The 20164-nt window shown below is 35.8% G+C and overlaps 1 protein-coding gene across 6 annotated transcripts in view; it reads left to right on the forward strand.

The window, feature by feature from the left end:
• Positions 1 to 20164, forward strand: part of LOC124635655 (protein kinase C and casein kinase substrate in neurons protein 1) — a 129833-nt gene that overhangs the window by 36921 nt on the left and 72748 nt on the right. Inside the window, exons 1-2 of one of the 6 annotated variants that reach the window (XM_047171598.1) lie at positions 14512 to 14875; positions 18942 to 19186. In XM_047171598.1, coding sequence (XP_047027554.1) covers positions 14814 to 14875; positions 18942 to 19186 — 307 coding nt within the window. In that variant the 5' untranslated portion in view covers positions 14512 to 14813. Of the gene's footprint in view, positions 1 to 14511; positions 14876 to 14908; positions 15013 to 18941; positions 19187 to 20164 lie in introns of those variants that run through there. The other 5 variants (XM_047171593.1, XM_047171594.1, XM_047171595.1 and 2 more) reach the window with 5 other exon arrangements.

Here is a 20164-nt window from a genome sequence, read left to right on the forward strand (position 1 = left end):
TCTCTTAAGTCTAACAATACCAGCCTGTATCGATAGCGTAATAATCGCCATTGTTCCTATTATAATCATCTTCAATACTGATGATATCTTGTTTTGTAAATCTTCCATCTTCATGTTCGCTGAACTGTATGGTATTGAAGGTAGTTGTCCCTTTTCATCGAGTTATGTGAGCTTATTTTATTCATTCCTACATTTCTTCCATATCTAGTCACTGATATCATCAATAATCAGATTTTTCTAACTGTGGCTTCAGAGTTCCAATTTTAATAATTGGCTGCAGTTTAATTCGCTATTTCTTTATTCCTATGACTGCATTTTCCGTTATGTTTGCATAGATTTCATCCAAAGCATTAAACAGTAAAAGCTTATTTATATTTATGATACCAACTTCACCACCACCTGACTGAGCACACAAATTAATCGATATATATCAATAGCATTAGAAACCAAGAGTTATCAAGCTAAATCTACCAATACTCCTATACCAATCAAGTGCACTTTTCTTCCGAATTCCTCGTGACCGGTAAAAGCTAAGCCAAGTCTGTCACGTCAAGTACCAAACCATGAATTTCCACTTGGTGTGTACACCATTACCAGTTTTACCGCAAATATGAAAGCAGGCCCGTCAAACAGTGCTAACCATGGCTTGTTCCCATCTGCTCCACAAATTCCTTCCCAACGGGTCCAAAGCGAAAAAAATACAATTCTTTAAAAGTAATAAGAGCTTTCCCGATGATATTTTGCTGACGATACACATAAGTTTTTGGTTCCATGTGGAAGGAAGTAGGTAATTTTGAAAAATTTTTTTCATGTTTGTTCAAAATTTTGGACCCCGAATAGAAGAAATGTATGAAAACTTGGCTAACAGAGAACAATGGGTTTGGAGTAAATGGGAATAAACCCTAACCATGGCTTGTGAGCGAAGCCGATGGAGAAAGGTGTATAATCTCATTAGAGACTGAAGGTAATTCTTTTAAGTCATTGGGCCCTTGTTAGGACTGGTATGGTGTGGTTCATGAGCGGAGCGGTTTTGGATCGGTATATCTGCTGTCCAATATTATTATACACACATAGGAAACGCCCACCCTTCACCACGAAGGGTGGGCGTTTTGGGGGCTGTCTTTTGTAAATTTGACCTTCAAAGAGTGCCGATTTTCAGCCTACTTCGAATAAATGATTTGATTTTTTTGATTATCTTGGATAACAGTACTATAATAATCAATATTATAGTACTGTTATCCTTGATGTAGTAGTTGAGGGAGGATAGAACTAGAGAAAACCGCTGGAACTGTGTTTCACATGTTTTATTAAAGTCGCTGATTTTTGGTATTCAAAGTTAACTTAAAAAAAAAAAAAAAAAACAGAGATATTAAAAGATCTGCTATTAGTATTTGCCTTTATCTAAAACCCCACTTTTATTTACGATTTCAATGTAAACATTTAATAAAAAATTCAAATCAATAATTAACCACCCGTATGGCTTGCAATCACGCAAGAATAATGAAAAGTGTTCAATCATCAAATAACTGTCATTTCATACATGATGAATATTACCTCCCGTTCGCGTGTTGATGCGGTCGTTTATGCATGAAACGCATCAATTTATTCATCACTTTGGTTTCAGCAATATGTCAGTTAATGCATTTTCAATGAAATATGAGCGGTTTTTTTTTTAAATTGGCGAATAGGGTTAAGTTTTAAGCCGATTTCGTTATATGATGTGACTTGTAGATATAAATTAAATTATAAAAGATCATGTAGTTACATTTAACTAATTTTATAATGCTCGTCGTCTGAACAACCAATAGAATTTCGTTGTTGAAACGCTTCGCTTTGATGAAGTCTGATTCTTTAGACTTTTTAGGAGCTGGTACAAAAAACCTGTTGGTCGAGCGAGGGACAATTTAGGAGAACTAAATCATTCGTATACCTACATTTTAAATTTTAATCTTTATTTATTTTGTAGTATTAACATAACCCCGCTTATAACATAAACCACGACCAAAACACAAACAATGACCGTAGCGAGCGAGTGCTCACGCGCATAAAGCGCGCCACAAAACGCATGTGTTGACAGGTGACACTGAACTATTGTAGTTACGTCGCGACGTTCACGGATTATACTGAACTGCCACTGTTAAGGAGGCTGGTAGAAAAGGGGTACTTAATGATCATCGAATTTGAATCTGTGAATGAGTTTTGAGACCTTTCGGTGGATCATCGGATTAACATTATTTAACGACTTTTGACGCCTTTTATGAATGATGTTGTTATTTATATGGCTCATGTGTAGATTGGCTCTATCTAGACTAATATGATAGAACTGAAGAGTTTGTTGGCAAGTACCAGACACTACTGAAACGATTTGGAACATCCCTTGCTGGGTAACCCATTTATAGAAGAAGGCTGTAGGCTACTGCTATCCGGGTGCGCGAAGAAGTTCCCTCGGGACGCGGGTGAAACCGAGGGCGGAAGCTAGTTACTATCTCAGACATGGGTATGTAAATCGTTTTGGGTATTTTCATTGGCATCGATTTCTCAAAGTTTTCGGGTCAAGTTTTACTCCGGAAAAGCTCTCACAGGCTACATTCCGCTTGAATTATAATCCGAGGAATTTCAATAATAAATTCGCTACGCCAGAAGATTACCGATTACAGAAGTGGTTTAAAACCCGCGAAAGCTGTTCGATCGCAATATTTTAATCACATATCTTCCATAGTAGAAGTAGAATACTATTAATTGCAGCCCATTCGCTTTGATTATAGTCGGTATTTAATAACCCTCCAATCTTACTACAACTACTATATATTTAGAGTAGAAATTATGTACTGAATGCAATTGCAAAGGCATATGATTATTGAGATGTCGGTCTATGTGGATTTTCATTAATTACCATGTTATCAAGTTATGAGCTTTCTAAATTGGTTAGTGTACACTTGGGTTCAATGAATCTCTGTATTGCTGGTGTAATTAAATGAAATGGGTTTGTTTTGTTCAATTATAACTGTTCAAATGGCAAAGATCGTCAGTATTTGGTTGGTTGGGGTGGAATCAGTGACAGGGAAAAATGGAAGAGGAAGACATATTGCGCCGACGCCAAATAAAATTGGGAACAGGGCAGGAGGAAGAAGAAGAGTGCAATCCTAAATATCAGCAAGGAGATTTGATTTGTGTCCTTAAAGTGTTAAAAGTGTGTTAAAGCTCTCCACGAATAATTGAACTTGTACAAGTTTGCATACTTGTATATCTCCTGTGTCCTATATCTTCGGAAACATCAGGTTGATGCCTTGAATCAGTTCTTTTTCCTCCACAAGATCTACCGATATCGTATTACTACCCAAACATAACATCGTAATAGATGATTTCGGTCCGTTACACAGACAAAGGCGCGGCTCAAAGCTAGTGAATAGTAAATATTTGATGATGCGAGCAGGTAACTGCACCTGTCGTGTTCAATGGCGCGTGGCCGCCATGTGCTCACGTACATATGTCTTTAAGGATTTTTGTAGAATGTCGGTTGCGTTTGTTGTTAGGGATAATATCATCATCATCTCAGCCATAGGACGTCCACTGCTGAACATAGGCCTCCCCCTTAGATCTCCACAGATACCTGTTGGAGGCGACCTGCATCCAGCGTCTTCCGGCGACCTTTATAAGGTCGTCTGTCCACCTTGTTGGTGGACGTCCTACGCTGCGCTTGCTAGTCCGTGGTCTCCACTCCACTCCAGCACGTTTCGGCCCCATCGGCCATCTGCTCTGCGAGCAATATGGCCTGCCCATTGCCACTTCAACTTGCTAATCCTGTGGGCTATATCGGTAACTTTGGTTCGTCTACGGATCTCCTCGTTTCGGATTCGATCACGTAGAGAAACACCGAGCATAGCCCTCTCCATAGCTCGTTGAGCGACTTTGAGCTTTGAGATGAGGCCGATAGTGAGAGAACAGAGGGATAATAGGGTGATGTATAATTTGATCAGATAATAATTAAATATGCCTAATAAAAAAAAAAAAAAAAAACATGTATCCTATTCATGTATCATATATTTATTAATAACCAGCTTCTGCCAACGATTTTATCCGTATCCCGTGGGAACCTCTGCACGATCTCGAATAAAAAGTATCAAACATTGATATAATTTTTCAAATCGGACCTTTAGTTCCTGAGATTAGCTCGTTCAAACAATCAAATTCTTCAGCTGTTATTAGTAGGTACCGAGATCAAATATAGCCTGTCTTACTTGGGGATAGTCTAGCTTCCCAACAGTGAAACAATTTTTTAAATCGCTTTAGAATATTCGAAGCCTTTAGAGTACAAAAAAATGTTTCCTCTTCGTGAAATAGTAGGTACCTATAGAAGAATATCTAAGTATGTTAGTTTGGATTTACGGGATGATTATTCCTCAATCACTCTTAGAACGAAATAGACCCGGCTGAAACCGCGGGCGGAAAGTACATTTTACAACTTAAATAGTTAAAGATGGAATATAAACTTGTACGTCTTGTTCTCTGATAGTAAACTTATGTTAAGTATGATTGAAATTATGTTCTAAAGTTTCAGTCGCTGTTAAATGAAAATGATTAAGAGGTAACTTTACTGCGGATTTTATAGCTATTTCCAGTTTTAATTGCAATTTATTACTTTTACGACATCATTGTTGTGTTGTAATCGATTCTTCGATATATGATGGGATATTTTGCTTATTCGAAATTACTTTCACTATTTTAAATCCCTGTCACTTTTTTGGTAGATAAGATAGAATTTAATGATATTCCTCTGGTCCTTTTATTATAATTTACGGCTTTACATAACATTTTCTTCTTTTCTTTTGAACATATTATAAAAGAACCTGATCACAAAACTGACACTTGTTTTATGTCCATAACCGTTGTTTCGAAAAACCCGTGGGACGGCAAGCGGTCTCATAATAAATAAATTAAAGTGCGCTCGGTGGCGTATCGTCGTAAATCGGTCGTTACGTCTCTTCCTTGAGGCAGGTCGGGACCACATTCCTGTATGGACATAGATTAACTAGCTGCAGATGAGCCATGACAGTTACGAAGTACCTCACGCCCTTTATAGAAACCGCATCAAGACCATTAATTGAATATAACTCGCTTCGATCAAGCTGAAAGTTGCCCATAAAATCCTTTCTTAAATGTGGTGACTATATTAACCTTTATAGAGGTCATAAGTAGTCTGAAGTGGATGGCATACCGGTATTATGAGCAGAAATAGTAGAAAGGTTAAGACAAATCGGTTGTTTGTGTCCCTTTCTTGAGGCAGGTCCGGCCGCATTCCGGCGTGGACATAGAGTATGTGATTCTGAGATGTGACTGTTGGCTGTAGACAGAGAATCAGATAATATCGTAGAGAAAAACCCCAATAAAGAAAATATAATTAAAATACGATTTTATTACTCATAAAATTATATTACATAGGGAATAATAGGCCGTGTTCGCAGAAAATCTATATTAAATATAATAAAGATTACTTGATAGCGCTCAAGCAATTTCTCTACTTAACACTGCAAATACTAACAGTACAAAATAACGACGTGTTTACGCTTATATCGTTATAATTAAATCTGAATTTATCTGACACGATCCGAGGCTTTAACAACTCGTTACTGATACAGACGTTTCTTAGGCATAATATAATCGTAAGCAGCGTCCTGTCTGTAATCTGCCTTGTCTTATCTATGCCGGTTCTTGCGGTTGTATAATAGTCCGAGTACGGCTTCAGTGCATTAATTAAATGGTATGGGATACCGCAATTTGTTGTACTGATACGGGTCCAGGGTCTAAAGGTCTTGTCAGTACACCTTAGTATCCGGCTTGGGGTTTGAAGATGTTCTGTTTTATGGCCAGAGATTAATTTGTGGTTACGTCCTAATCTACGACTGGCGTAGGGATATTGAAAGAATTTTGCTGCCGTTGTTTTTTTTTTAACCTTTATTTGTAAGGGTATGGAATTTATTTTTGTCTGTACGTCTAAGGTTCAAATACTAGGTGGGACACAACTAAAGTTCTCTTATAGTGTTACAATGTAACAAGACGTATAAAGGAAAATATGAGACGAATTTTAGAACCCACCGTCCTACTCTTAATAAATTCATTTAGCCCTCCAGGGCATCACGACATTGAAAACAGCGACAAGTTTTTTGAAACTCTGTTAAAAATATGAATTGACTGAATAAATATTCGCTTCTCAACTTTCAGTCTTATCAGATTTGCCTATAAATATGTATAGCGGTTGATAGTGTTTTTGGCAGCTGGAAATGTAACGCCAGATGCAGGCTGCCAAATGGTACCTGAATATCTGTTTGAAAAGTTGTATTTTTTTGCCAAATGTTGAGTCACATTTATTTGGTGCACATTTGTAAAATAATAATGATGACGCCCAAGTCTGATTTTTCACAAGCACTTATGAAGGTATAATACATATTTCTATTTCTAGGTATATCAGATTCGAATATATGTAGTTATCAATATTTTGTATGTCTTAAAATTGACATAGTGACTCACTAGTTTTAACTATCCTGAAAACTCGGTTCTTTATAACATTTATGTACATGCTAAATATAAAGCCATTAGTACGATGGAGGACACTTATCCTTGTTTGCAATATCATTAACTGCATACAAACTAACATATAGACTAAATATGTTGTTTTGTTTACAATAATGATATCATAGATGTTAATTTGTTTACTAAACAATGTTACCTAAGTATTGTAGGTGTTGGTTATTGAGACACAGTGATTCATGTTGTGTAAATAATTGTTAAAATATGTTCGTCCTTTCAAGTTTATATTGGAAACTGGTCCTTAAAGGCGTTTGCGAACTTCCGTCAAACGGGTGCTAATATGCTGAAATACCTATATGTGAGATGTACATAATTCTCTACGTTATTTTGGTTACATACGTATCTTATACTAGCTGTGTCCTGTGGTTTCATCCGCGTCCCGTGAAAACTATTTCCCTTACCCATGGAACTGTTGCTTCCCCACAGTGAAAGAATTTTCCAAATCTGTTTACTTAATAGTTTTCGAGCCTTCAAAGAAACAACGAACAAAAAGCTTTTTCTCGACTATGACTAGAGTTTTTTAACCTTGTATTTAAGAGTCTGTCCTGTTTGCTAATTCACCATAAAAATATAGGTGTTACGTTTAATTTACTTAGCTGAGGCGTAACATTATTAACAGGATTAACACTCGCCGTGATTGTGTGTGCTTACCTTAATTGAATTGTCGCCGAATGTTGACGGTTTGTGAATTAAAGCTATCAACATGGCTATAGATAATTGTTTGATTCCGAGGCTTTGGTTAAGGATCGTCTTATTCCGAAAACACGTACTCAAAGACAATAAACTTTAACACTTTAACACTATTTTAAGAATGTGCAGATTGGTCCGTTCCTGGGGGCTTTTTTGACAACAGCAGCAATACGATAAAAAGTTTGAAGGTCATGAATTGAAATAGACTATTTTTAATAGCTTATCTCACAAAATCTCTAAAAATCTAATCAAACAAAGAAACAAATCACAATAGATAAAATAAACCAATATTAGTTCCAGGACAAAAGCATAGTTAATTAAGCAATTAGAACAGAGTTACGCTTGACTTGACGGCACGCCAATGTTCTATCGAATCAGACGGTAAGGTGCGATATAACAAACTTGTTATATAAGAAGGAATTAGATCATTTCCTTACTTGTAGGTACTCTTTTCCTGTGGTCTATACCTCATATCTGAGGATCGTGGTCAGCAGTAGGGTTGCATCTGAAGCGGATGATTTACCTCTACCTGTAGGTGCAAAACCTAAAAAATATTTTGTCATTAGTAGATTTAGTAGTAGACATATAGACAGACCAATTTTTCCCTACCCAGATAAAATGCCTTTATCTTCAGACTTTGGGACATCCCAATCTTGCTTACCTACCCAGATATGAAAAAACCTAAAATTTCAAGGAAAAAGAAATGGTGTTTTTCCAATAACAATACTGCGTAGGTGTGTAAAGTTCCGTTAGAGTATTTTCCACGGGAAAATCGCGTTAGTGGACCCACATCACCGTGACGGTTCCGATCTCTAGTTGTGGACCCCAACCTTGGGCCTGTTAATCGAATGGCCATTTTGTACGTAATGGGTCTTATGTGAAATGGGTGCTGGAGAGGTCTATATGTGGAGTTGTGTTAGTGATTTCGGTAATATTTTGTGGTAAAGAAAATTGTGTCTGAAGGTCAAGTACCCATGCATTTTTGGATATTTTTTTGTCACATCGAGACTGTACGTGGATAAAATTTATTGTTCTTCTGAAGGTTATTGAAACAAAATATTAGGTCACAAAGATTAACTATGTCTCTAAATCAGAGTAAATTGTGTGGTTACGTCTTTGCTAATTTAGAAGGAAATTCGTTGATAATTGACATTACTGGAATCTATGATAGATCAAAGAGTTTTGCTCTGTTTACGAAAGGTATATGTGTACTAAAATTAATTTTGGCATCTTCAATGTAACATTTCTATGTTCATATTCTAATAATACGTTGACAATATAAAATAACCTTTTATTTACCTCTTCTATCTTATCTGCTTTACATACATTGCAGTTTGTAATAAAGCAACTGCCACTTCTATTCCAGTATTCCAGTTCTAGACTGTTACACACCATTGTTTTATCAAACTCGCAATCAGCATTTACTTTGTACGCTACGGGAAACGACTTTGTCAACCCAGCTGTTTCTATATCTGCAACTATTTTAAGATATTCGTTAAGTATAATCTTGGTCAGTTTAGCTTTATTTATATGTACTGTATTTTAATTGGTTTAATTGTATCTAACAGATAAACTACTAATTATCTTCCATTAGTACCAAATAAATAATTCATCTGATTCTGCTACTTATCCCAAATGGATCCACTTAAGCGAAAATGTATTTTTCTTTATCATTATGAGTCCCTGCGTTATTAAAGACAATAATAACATAATTAAACAGAAGCTTTTCTTAATCCTGTTTCGCCAAAAGCTATAAGTCACAACTTTGACATGTTTTTCTTTCAGCTTTCTTATCTTTCGGACACAGTTGCTTTGTCCAAACATTTCACCTTTCTCTGTTTCAATGTTGGTGACAATCACTTCCCTTTTTATCTCACTCCAGTTATTTTCTGCCACAGAAGTGTTCTTATGGTTTTGAAGAGATTCCTTATTTAGAGTTGCCGCAGAGCTTACAATTTCGTGGATTTATTTTTGTTGCCTCGTTATTCTGTGACCTGATTTATTTTACTGTATTTTCATTCCAGTTTTAGAAAATTCACCTTTAAATTCAAGTTTCAAGCTTCATTACAAACTTTTGCAAAAAAATCTGATGTCTAGACAAGCATAAGAACTCAAGTCCCTGTCTATTACAGGCTTGTTCCTGACGTGTCTTATCTCATATGGACACAGTGCACCCCCTTACAAGCCCCTCAAAGTCTGGTGCTGACTGTCGTCACATGGTGTAATATATTGCCATGTGGATCTGACGTTATTTATTCACTGGCATAACCCCTTCTGAAGGCTGTGTTTAGAATTTATTGTAGCATTGAGTTTAATGATTTGCAGAGAAAGGGGGTCTGAAAGAATTGATTCAGGCAACATCAGCTGAGATGTTTATGAATATTTAGAGTTACCTAAGTATCTATGAGAATATCGACATATAAGTAAACTAGAAAATTACGCAGAATTTCACGTACGTTTTCTGTTGAGGATAATAATATGAATGATCATTTAATTACTCACTACATCATAATATTGGCACAGACCCATTTCACGTCGTGTTCAGCTTTTGGCACACTTCGTAATAATTCCAGATATTTCACCCAAATCAATGTTCACAGCTAACACATATTACACACTTCGTTACTTACTTGGTCTTCGCCAAATATTACGTCATTCTTGTTTTCATTTTCATTGCTACTATTACTGCCTCCCGTAGATATATGGCCAGCTAATAACATACCTGTAACAGTTAAAACGTCTATAACTTTAATGTCTTGTTTATTGTTTGTAATTGCGATGTTTCTAACAGTTTTGTTTGCAACAATTCCGTTGGTGACGTAATGTTTTGCAGTGATATCATCGGTAAGTCATGGCCCATCCTTGACATTGCTGGGTCGGAATTGAGATCTGCCATTGTCGGAATTCTTGAAATGTTGGCGACCTGAATGACGTAGCTGTGTCCGTCTTTCGTGAACGAATTTTGGTAACTAAATGAGTGTTGATTTCCATATATTTATGAGATGTGTGAGTAATGACACCCACGATTTTGGGGAATCCTAGTGTGATCTTATTGGCAACATATGGAGCGCTTATGACTCGTAGTCTTTTTTGCATTTGATCAAAATAGTCTTCGTTGTCATCTGCTGTTGTAAGTTTTAAATCGTTTTCTTAAGCGTTTTAATGTTCAAGGCAATATGCTTCAAGACCAGTTTTCCAATCTTTCATCGCTACATAAATACGGTTCCCTGATAAATGTGGATACATATTTTCTGATCTGTTCAGCCCACTTCCATTTACACATGGCATTCCTATTACGAGCGGCTGATATAAACTGCAAGCGATCGTAAATCTACATTATATTACATCTTGAAGCAACAAATTACATGTCTCTAGGGATCCTTTGAGAAATTACTATAAATCCATCATTTTTCTTTTACATTTTAATTTTATAAAGTGAATTGATGGAGTAAAACAAATGTGCAAACTGTGTAGTTTCAACAATAACGTCAATCTTCATTTTATGTTTTGACGCTATGCTGACGCACTACGGTAGACCTAATAAATACGATTCGAATGAAATGACGATTTATCAAAAACTATGTCATACCTCCTTGTCTTTCTTTTTCTGCTAAGTAATTGCGAATTGCTGCACTGCGGTTCATAGCAGTTAGAGTCATAAAATATCATGACGTTTTAATTTTCAGTTTACAAAAATCTATAAACTCCCCAGAGAGCACAGAACCACAAGTCTTGTAAACCACTTAACTACATTAAGTCTTGCGTCCTTCTTTCTCCTGGTAAGTGCGAGAGAAACAACTTGAGCAGTCTGGACCATGGAGAACAAAATAACAAGCGGAGGTTCCATAACGGAAAATCTCCTAAAAAGTAGCGCGCCAAAATGCGAGCGAGTGAGGGACGATGTTTTCGCCTTTATACGCCTTTTTTAACCACACCATTTTTTGTAATACCAGAAATCGCTGTCAGATGTCTCAAAGAACGCCTCGTTGGTCATCTCGTAACTGATTGTTTTGGTCACGCCCACTGTACGAATCTGACCTAGAAGAAGACGCCTGACCTACCCGATTTATAGCATCTCCGCTCATCTCTCCTTACTCCGTCACTTGGACCCATGGGAAATGGTTTTATGTGTTCTAACACATGCTGGTTGTTTATAGGTTAACTATGGTAGAATGCATAGACGTAATCGTTAGTCGAGGAGTAATGGAAAACGCCTAGTATCGCCCTGTACATACTACTTCTCTTGGTCTATGAGCGCCTGGTAATTAAGCCTGGCTTTCACACAAAGACTATGCGATTATCTACTTCAAACATGTTTATGGTAATGGCTAGGTGAATTTTAGTGGCTATTTACTGGGTTCTGATGTTAATTGTAACTTTTCATAAGTGGGAGATATGTCTTTTAATGGAACAAACTCGAACTTTTAAATGAACATGGCTATGATAATTCTTCATTTCTCACGTTGTGGTTAATATGATATACTGACTAATATCAGCTACTGACAACATAAACATTTTCCAAATGTCCATCTATTTTCGTGGTTCTATTGTGACTTAAAATGAAAATGTCTTATATCTTTAAGAAACTCGTTATTCATTTTTATCACATAGTTATCTTTCAAACTGATTATTTCCAGAGTAAAGAACTTAGTAGACGGATAACAGCTAAACTGTAAAAGTAGTTGCAAAGAATAGCCTGATAAAGTAATTGAAAAAAGGGAATCAATAAAAATAATATAGTGAGGAGGACCGTCTGACTATAACGACGGTGGAACACATAAAGTCGACTTAGCTTAGGAAATTGTTTTAAACTTGCTAAGACTTCGGAGTACTTTTATTTCACTTGAGTTCCAAGTTTTAAAAGTTTTCTGTAATCCGAGCTTAGGGTATCAATTGTACTAGTATCTGAGGATTTATCTGGATGTAGAGAGAATCGATAGAAATGTTCTCTTATGAATTCATATTTTTGTAATGCCCTAAGGTTGAAGGAACTTTCAGGAGCAAAACAATACTTGATTTATCTACTAATTCGTTCAGTTTATCAACAACAGCTTTAACTGTATCACTTAAATTGTATCTCCATCCTAACATATTAAACTCAGTAACTCCTACCAAGCTCGTAATCTAATACGCTTGTTGAATAGCGGCATCTGTTTAAACATGGGTCACCCCAACTGCCTCAACATTATCTAATTTCCGCGTGTAACTAAACGGACATTTGATAATAACACATCTTACACATAATACTTCAATTGTATTACACTCGTGGCTTTACAACTAAATCACAATGGAGACTGTGCGAACTGTAAAACTAGAATATGTTAACACTTTCAATGAATCAGCTCCAACTTTACAAGGTCGTTTCTCCTACAATTTTGTTGTTTTACACCAAAAACAATGCTTTACCTAATTCGTATTAGAATAGAGTTCAGATTGCTCTAAATTCAATTTTAATGGCTGTTCTAATTAGTTTGTGGAACCAGTCTTAAGTGTTCAGTTACCATTCGTAGTTCGTTCGTTGGAAAATCGAGTGTTTCCACCGTGTTTCGTTTGTTTGTGAAACTGTCGGTTACAATGTTTGTTTGTTTATAAAAGTGTTTACTATCAGCCGTGTAACGTTTGGGCTCGTGCCAAAATTTGTTTTTTACTTCTTTTTCATGGTTTAACTGTCATTTGCTTTCATGTTGTTTGAACTTTCTTTTGTACGTGAATTTTCTTTGTTCTTTTTCGTGGTACTTAAACAGGCTATGATTCTTGTTTTGTGTTTTAGTCAGAATAATAAGAATCTGCTTGTTACTCAAAATCTTTTTCATTACGTAAATGATGACCACATGTGTTCGAACGTTAAACACTTGATGTTAATGATTCGTGATCTGTTAATTTGGGTTTAGTTCTTTGAAGTATTTTATATGTAATTAAATTTAATTAAAACGGTACTTACGCTTGTTAATATCATTATTTGGTCTGTAACGAACCAAAAACATCGCAATTCGGCCTTATCGTCCCTGAAATATAGACAAAACAATTAATTTTCTATTTTCATGATTCCTATAATCGTTTTTTGAGTATCTACTCATAAGCATAATGTCATTAAGAAACTATTATTTAGTCATTTGTGTATGATAATGACTATGATATTCCAAATGTTTCTTCGAGTTGCAGTCCAATTTTCAAGACCAAAGTCAACATCAAGTTCAAATTTTTACATTTTTTATTCATTTAAGTAAACGATATTATGACGTTCTAATGCGTTTATCATGATTTGTTGCAACACGTATATATTGTGTCTGTGACAAGTATAATACGTAACCTTCGACATAGAAATGTTTATTTTGCATTGTAGAATAGTTTCCTTTCCGCCCTTGTAACGGTTTTGAAAATATCTCGTTTTGACAAAGGCTTTCATTATTTAAAAATATACAACTGAAGACCTTAGAGAAGCTGTTCATAATGAGTAAAGATCTATTAATCATTACATAAAGACCTTGAAGAGACTTGTGAGTTGCTAATGTACGCAAAGTAGATTGAAAATTGTAGTCGATGGAGATGGAGTGGTTCCAGGAATCCTGATGTTTTTTTTTAGAAAAATAAATAGAAAAGTTTATGACTGAAGCACCGACTTTAATATTTCTCAGAAGACATATTAAACAGGAGCGGAAAAAACTCAATTTCCAAGCCACATTTCACTTTCCACAGAAGACTTAATATAATTAAAATTAAAGTTATCTGAATATTCTTTCATAATAATCAAAAGATCATTCGAACTACGTCAATTACATAGTTATTTTTATACGTATTACCGTCCCATTATAATCATCCGCAGACTCTATATTCATTCATATATTTTTTGCTGGTTACAAAAAAAGGCTAACAAGAAACCTAGGTTTTTGCCTTTGTGCTCAAGAATCGGTATCTAATTATACTGACAATGATTGTGTCCGTGATGATGATCTTGTAGAGTTTAAGTTAGATATTATCTGTATCTGTAATTGTTGGGTGAAGTTAACAATAAAATGAACGTTGTTTATACGCAATCGGGACTTAAACGCGTATATCTAACTCATCACTATAAAGGCACAATAAATAAGTAAAATACTGTTTACTTGGGACCAGTTTCATCCATAGTAAGTTAGTAACAATCTTACATGTATTTTAGTTAATCCATTTACTTTGTATACTGGACTATAACCCTTACATCATTGTAATAAATAAAAAAGTGGTATCCCGTTCTTTAAAGGTAAAATTAAATAGACAAACGAGCACTCAACCTAACAGTAGATGTAATTTAACTGTACTGATTTCCAGCCTCTTCAGTATGAGAATTCTATCAAACCTAGAGAATTACAAATTCATAAACAAGCGTCTTGCATGTTAAGTAACAATTGAAAAACTTGATAAAAACACAAAAAAAGGACATTGAAAAAAATCTAACCAATCAGCGTTGGCGTTAGTTTGTTTACCGTCGCGCGATCTCCGAAGTCAGCCGAACAGTTCCGAATCGGACCAACCTCAGTTGCTCCACTCGTGCGCATGACGCGATGACTCGAGTGAGGAACACTCGGTGTAGGGGGAAAGTGCATCATGTTCTACAATATGTTAGGTAAGGTCATGTGCTAAAAATAACATAAACATTCAATTGTGTGTTTTGAGTTGATTGTGTGATTACCTCGTGAATTTGACTTGACAGTGAGTTATTTTGTAAATGTGAAACATGATCTGCCTTCTTGATTTTTTCAGGTAATAATTTTGTTATTTATTTTAATTTTAATTCTACATTATATGTATGTAATTATTTTTCCATAATTACTATTAGCAATTTATGAAGTAATGTGTGTAATGTGAGATAAGATGATTTGCGGTAAGCACTGGATGCTGTAGTCATCTAATGATATGAGTCAAAGAATCTATTTTTCTCATGGTTGTAACAATTTTATAATTGGAATTATTAAGGTGGTTTTAAAAATACTTTACTTCATAACTTCGAGTTAAAAGCTCGTGTACGGAATTTACTACCGTGAGCTGGTTCAAATGACCTTGAGAAATATGAATGGACAGGATATAATAGAGAAGGAATTTGCAACTGTTGTTAAAAGACATGATTTTAAGTACGGGAGACGATAGGGCCAGACAGAGGAGTGACCTCGTTCTTCGAATTTCAATACAGTTTTCTTAATCTTTTCACTAGTTTGTGATGTCCCCAGTGGTTTATAAACGTCTGTTGAATGTCACAACCTTGCACCTGACATTTGCCAATTTAAGTCATTTCAACAAAAATGCAGTCACGTCATCTAAACACAATTATCATGTTTGTCATTCTACTAATTATGTTAACATGTCATGTTTATAGTGTTTTTGTTACTTCTAACTCTACCTTCTTATATCATAGGTGTGTTTCTTAAAGGTCAGTTAAAGCCAATAAAGTTTGTGCTAAGATTTAATCGTCTTTTTACAGCCTTTGTCTGTTTTCCGGGCTATTGTTAGGATGTGTTTTGTTTAGAAGGATTTACGCTCTTTGCACTTATGGACAATTGTTCAGTATTTGTGTAAAATGTTTTGGGGAATATCGCATGGTTTGGGATGACCAAACGTATCTGAAATATGTATCAAACAAGCTTAACTTTGAAGAAATTGATATTTATTTTAAACTTCCGTTAATTCTTATGGTAAAGGAGACATCATACAGTTTGGCAAAAAGGATTTACGTTTCCTAAACAAGGAATTTTTGTTGATAATTCTTCATATGTCGAAATTCCGACACATTTAGCGCACCCATTTCATAACTATGGAAAGTCATAACCGAATTATTCTAGTTTACAAACCCATCATTATTCACCTTTTCAATACCAAAAATTATACACAAGCACACCTTATCATATTAAGCGTAAAGAGCACGGTAAAGCTAATTAGCATTGTGCTAAGATTTATTATCATTTAATCTCCACGGTTCATGGCTAACCTTGGACGTGGACAAACATACGTCTTTACTACACTGCATAGATTATGTGGTTAGCTCATCATCAGGTAACGTGACTGCTTGAAGATGGCTCATGAATAATAGGTGACAGAAGTGACTTACATTATATTTACTTCGAGATATGGATGTTCGGAGTAGACCCGAGAGGAGCAATTTTGGTTGTTTGATTAGTATGGTTTTCCAGGATCAGAGAAAAAGGTCTCCATTCGGAAATACATCTACAGTTCGTAATCTAAAAACATCAATTGTAGCAGTTTTCAATTGCATACATACTTTCCTTTTTATGATTCGGTTCTTCATTATATACAGTAAGTAGGGAATAGGCCTTCCCCTTCAGTCATGGTTCCTATAGGCAAAACATTCCATATCCGACATGGTTTTTATAGCACCGTGATTTTCCACGCGATGCTTTGTCGGTATTTCAATGAAACATTGTTCGCTTCAAAGAATTTTGCAAAACAACAAAACTGGCTTCTTGTGATGTACTGTACTTGTAGGTACAAAGACATCTAGTCGGATTTGTTACGAAGAATGAACATGAACTTTATTTACATACTTTGCTCGTATTCTGGAAATATCGTAGTATTTCATTCAACAAGGTTATGCTATATGTAGGTATACAAACTCTTGTTATTTTCTATTATGACTAAAACATAATTTTGACCTTAGTAGGTTTTTTCTACTGCACATTTGACGACCTCTATGGCGCAATGGTCACCAAGCCGGACTGCCGAATCTGAGGTCCCGGGTTCGATTCCCGGTTCGGTCGGATGTTACAATATGTATTTATAAATATGTATATGTGTAGCTATATGTAGTTTATCAGTTGTGTTAGCACCCATAACACAAGTTAATTAATAATTTACCATGGGGCTAACCAACCGTGTGTGAAAAGGTGTCCCGGCATTATTTAAGAGGCTTAAAATTGTTTTTTATTATCTGACCTATTTTAATATTCGTTCGTATTTTGAACGCGTAGTTTTCTAATTTAAGTAAATATATCGTCACTTCTTCCTTTACTATAAATACCGTATCGGACATGCTTAAGATATATTTTAATTTCAAATGAACATGCTTTAGCGATGAGACAATATTTAAATATAAAACTTACGAGAGCCATCAGAGGATGCTACGAGTGATTAATATATAATTAGGTAGTTGTTATTAACATGTTTACATTGCATTCTAATTAGCTGGTATTTATGAAACTTCCTATATTAGTCAACATATTAAAAAGTGACGAATTGGAACAGTCAACATTCCTGTTCGTCACATATTTGTGAATGTAAATCGTGCATCTCCAATTGTGACCTGTAATCTAGATCTTTTAAAACATTGAAGTCAAGAATTTTCTATCTAAAGCACTTGTCATTGCAAGTCCAAATACCCGTGAACCGGGTACGGGTCGGAACCCAGCAGGGTTCCTACCCTTTTCACAATCCAAAACATGACAGTTACAGTCGCAATGTTGGTTAAAATATACGCGTTCATAGGAAGTGATGGGGGGAGGTCAAGGTCACCGACATTTTACACAAACGGCTCTGTGTTATGTAATGTCATGCTCGTAAGTCGTAATTGGTTCGTCACGACTTTTTGTCTGCCGTCTAGCTTGAGGAGTTTACGTAGACGACTTCTGGTTTTGTGTTCGGTTTTGTGGTTTCTTAGTTTGTAGCTAGATTTAGTAGCGACTGAAATAAAAAGAAAAGTATGCGATTACGTTAGTAATTTATTTTTGGTCTCATGCATTTAGCTGTGACTTTAAGCAATATTAGTAAGCGAGAAACTGAACTGAGGGCAAAGTGCTAGAAATAATGTGATTAAGCTCACTAGGCTATTTAAATGGAAAATTATACCCAAGTAATGACAATGAATGAATTTTTAGGCATATTACTTAAGAACATTTTGATGACCATCTTAATGACGTAATGTCTTTTCGACTTCTGCCAGACTACTATATTTTTCTATAGCTGATCTTAGAAAACAAATATTTCCATAAAACCATTGGGGAATATATTAGTTAGCTTAACGTTTTTCTCCAAATTAAATAACTCACCTTAACGCCTGACAGTGATGGATTTCTCCAGGGATATCCGTGGCGTACGTAATTTAGACGGATGCCCAATTTATTTCGTCCTGTCCGGATTAGATCATTGAATGTATTAATTTCTCATAGAATATTCATTGGCTTGGAACATTAACTTCCGTATGAGTTACTGCTGATATAATACTGTTTCCACAAGTCCTGTTATGTCATTTCAGTTATAATGTATAAACTTTAGCCCTGACATTAGCTTACCAATGTCAGACCCTACGTTCAATGTCATCATTTAAGTTCCCCCTCGCCCTTCGAGGAAACACTCATTTAGTTGTTTCATGGTTCAGTCGGCCCGTCATCATAAGTAAGTATGCAATGCAACCATAATGAAACAAAATACAGTTAATGCATTTTTCATTGTTACTGAATATTTTTTAACAATAGCATTTGCGCTATACAATATACAACTCATACGCAGACATTTTCAAAAAGTTGGCACGAAACAAAATTGCATATGGATGGCGTGGATACGTCAATTAACGCTGCGTGATACTTGCGGTTTAGCTAGACAGTGGGCGTAAATTGTACTAGGGCGCCATGATCGCAAGTAGATAACGTTGAACATAAATTCTAAAGCAACCTTTCTCCTTGTTACAGAGGGGCGGTGTGTGAGTGTCGCACCGCCATGTCCCACCACAGCGACGAGCAAGCGCTCCTCACGGTCGCCTCCGATTCTTTCTGGGAGCCTGGTAACTATAAGCGGACTACAAGACGAGTGGACGATGGACACAGACTTTGCGGAGAGTTACAAGCTCTCGTACAAGAGAGAGCAGACATTGAGAAGACATACGCCAAAAGCTTGAGAGGTTGGGCGAAGAAATGGAATGACCTGATTGAGAAAGGTGAGTAGTGACAATTTACCCTAGTTTTAAAGAAAACAGTATGTAGGTACAAAATATATTACACATACTGACAAAGATCAAAGTAGGGATTACACAACACACACGCAAGTCGAGATAAAACCTAGTAAATATAATCTAAGACTGCAGACAATAATTATGTCATCTACATAAATTGTACAGGAAAAACTACCCGTAACCTTAATTGATCCTCATTGATTACACTCCCAAACCACATAACCAAGCTTTTCATCATCTATATTGTAAATACAACACTGTCACATGATATTTTCATTCGGCAACAATAGCCGGCATTGATAACCGAACTGTTATTTCGATGACCGAACAAAAACACAATGGGTTCGGTCTGAAACCATTCATTTGCGGAGCTTCAAAGATTGATTACGAACCATTGCACGACAATGCTGCTGATTCCTATCTTTATTATTTATGCTCTTGTAGGGCTCATGTTTACCCTTTTGGAGTATGAAAAATTTACAGATAATGTTAATTATTCATCTGACCATGTACAGAGTATTTTAAAGGCTTGTTGTAATCAAGCAATATTAATCACGAAATATCTAGTATTTATAAATCCATGAAACCGAAGGGAATATATGATAGACTTCATTACCAACACTGTTGTGAAAATGGTGTCTCATATCTGCCTCTGAATTAATCATCATTAATTTAAGAGGCCAGCTCTTGTCGGTGCAGCTCCTTCAATATACACACCTATCTAGCGCCAATTCCTGAACTTCCTTATACGTCACAACCTTTACCTTTTCTTTAATTTGCTTGATTACCTTGGACGACCCCTTCCTCTCTTTCCTTCGACCTTTCCTTCCACGATGTTTTTGATAAATCTCTGAATTAGGTAAAAACAAAATTGCCATTAGTAGGGGAGGCAAGAGTGCTAAACCGGGAGTGACTCGAGCGTCAATGAGACCTATTAGATTGCGAAGCTTAGATGATAAGAAG

This window comes from Helicoverpa zea, chromosome 13, assembly GCF_022581195.2.
Source record: "Helicoverpa zea isolate HzStark_Cry1AcR chromosome 13, ilHelZeax1.1, whole genome shotgun sequence".
NCBI classification, from domain to species: domain Eukaryota; kingdom Metazoa; phylum Arthropoda; class Insecta; order Lepidoptera; family Noctuidae; genus Helicoverpa; species Helicoverpa zea.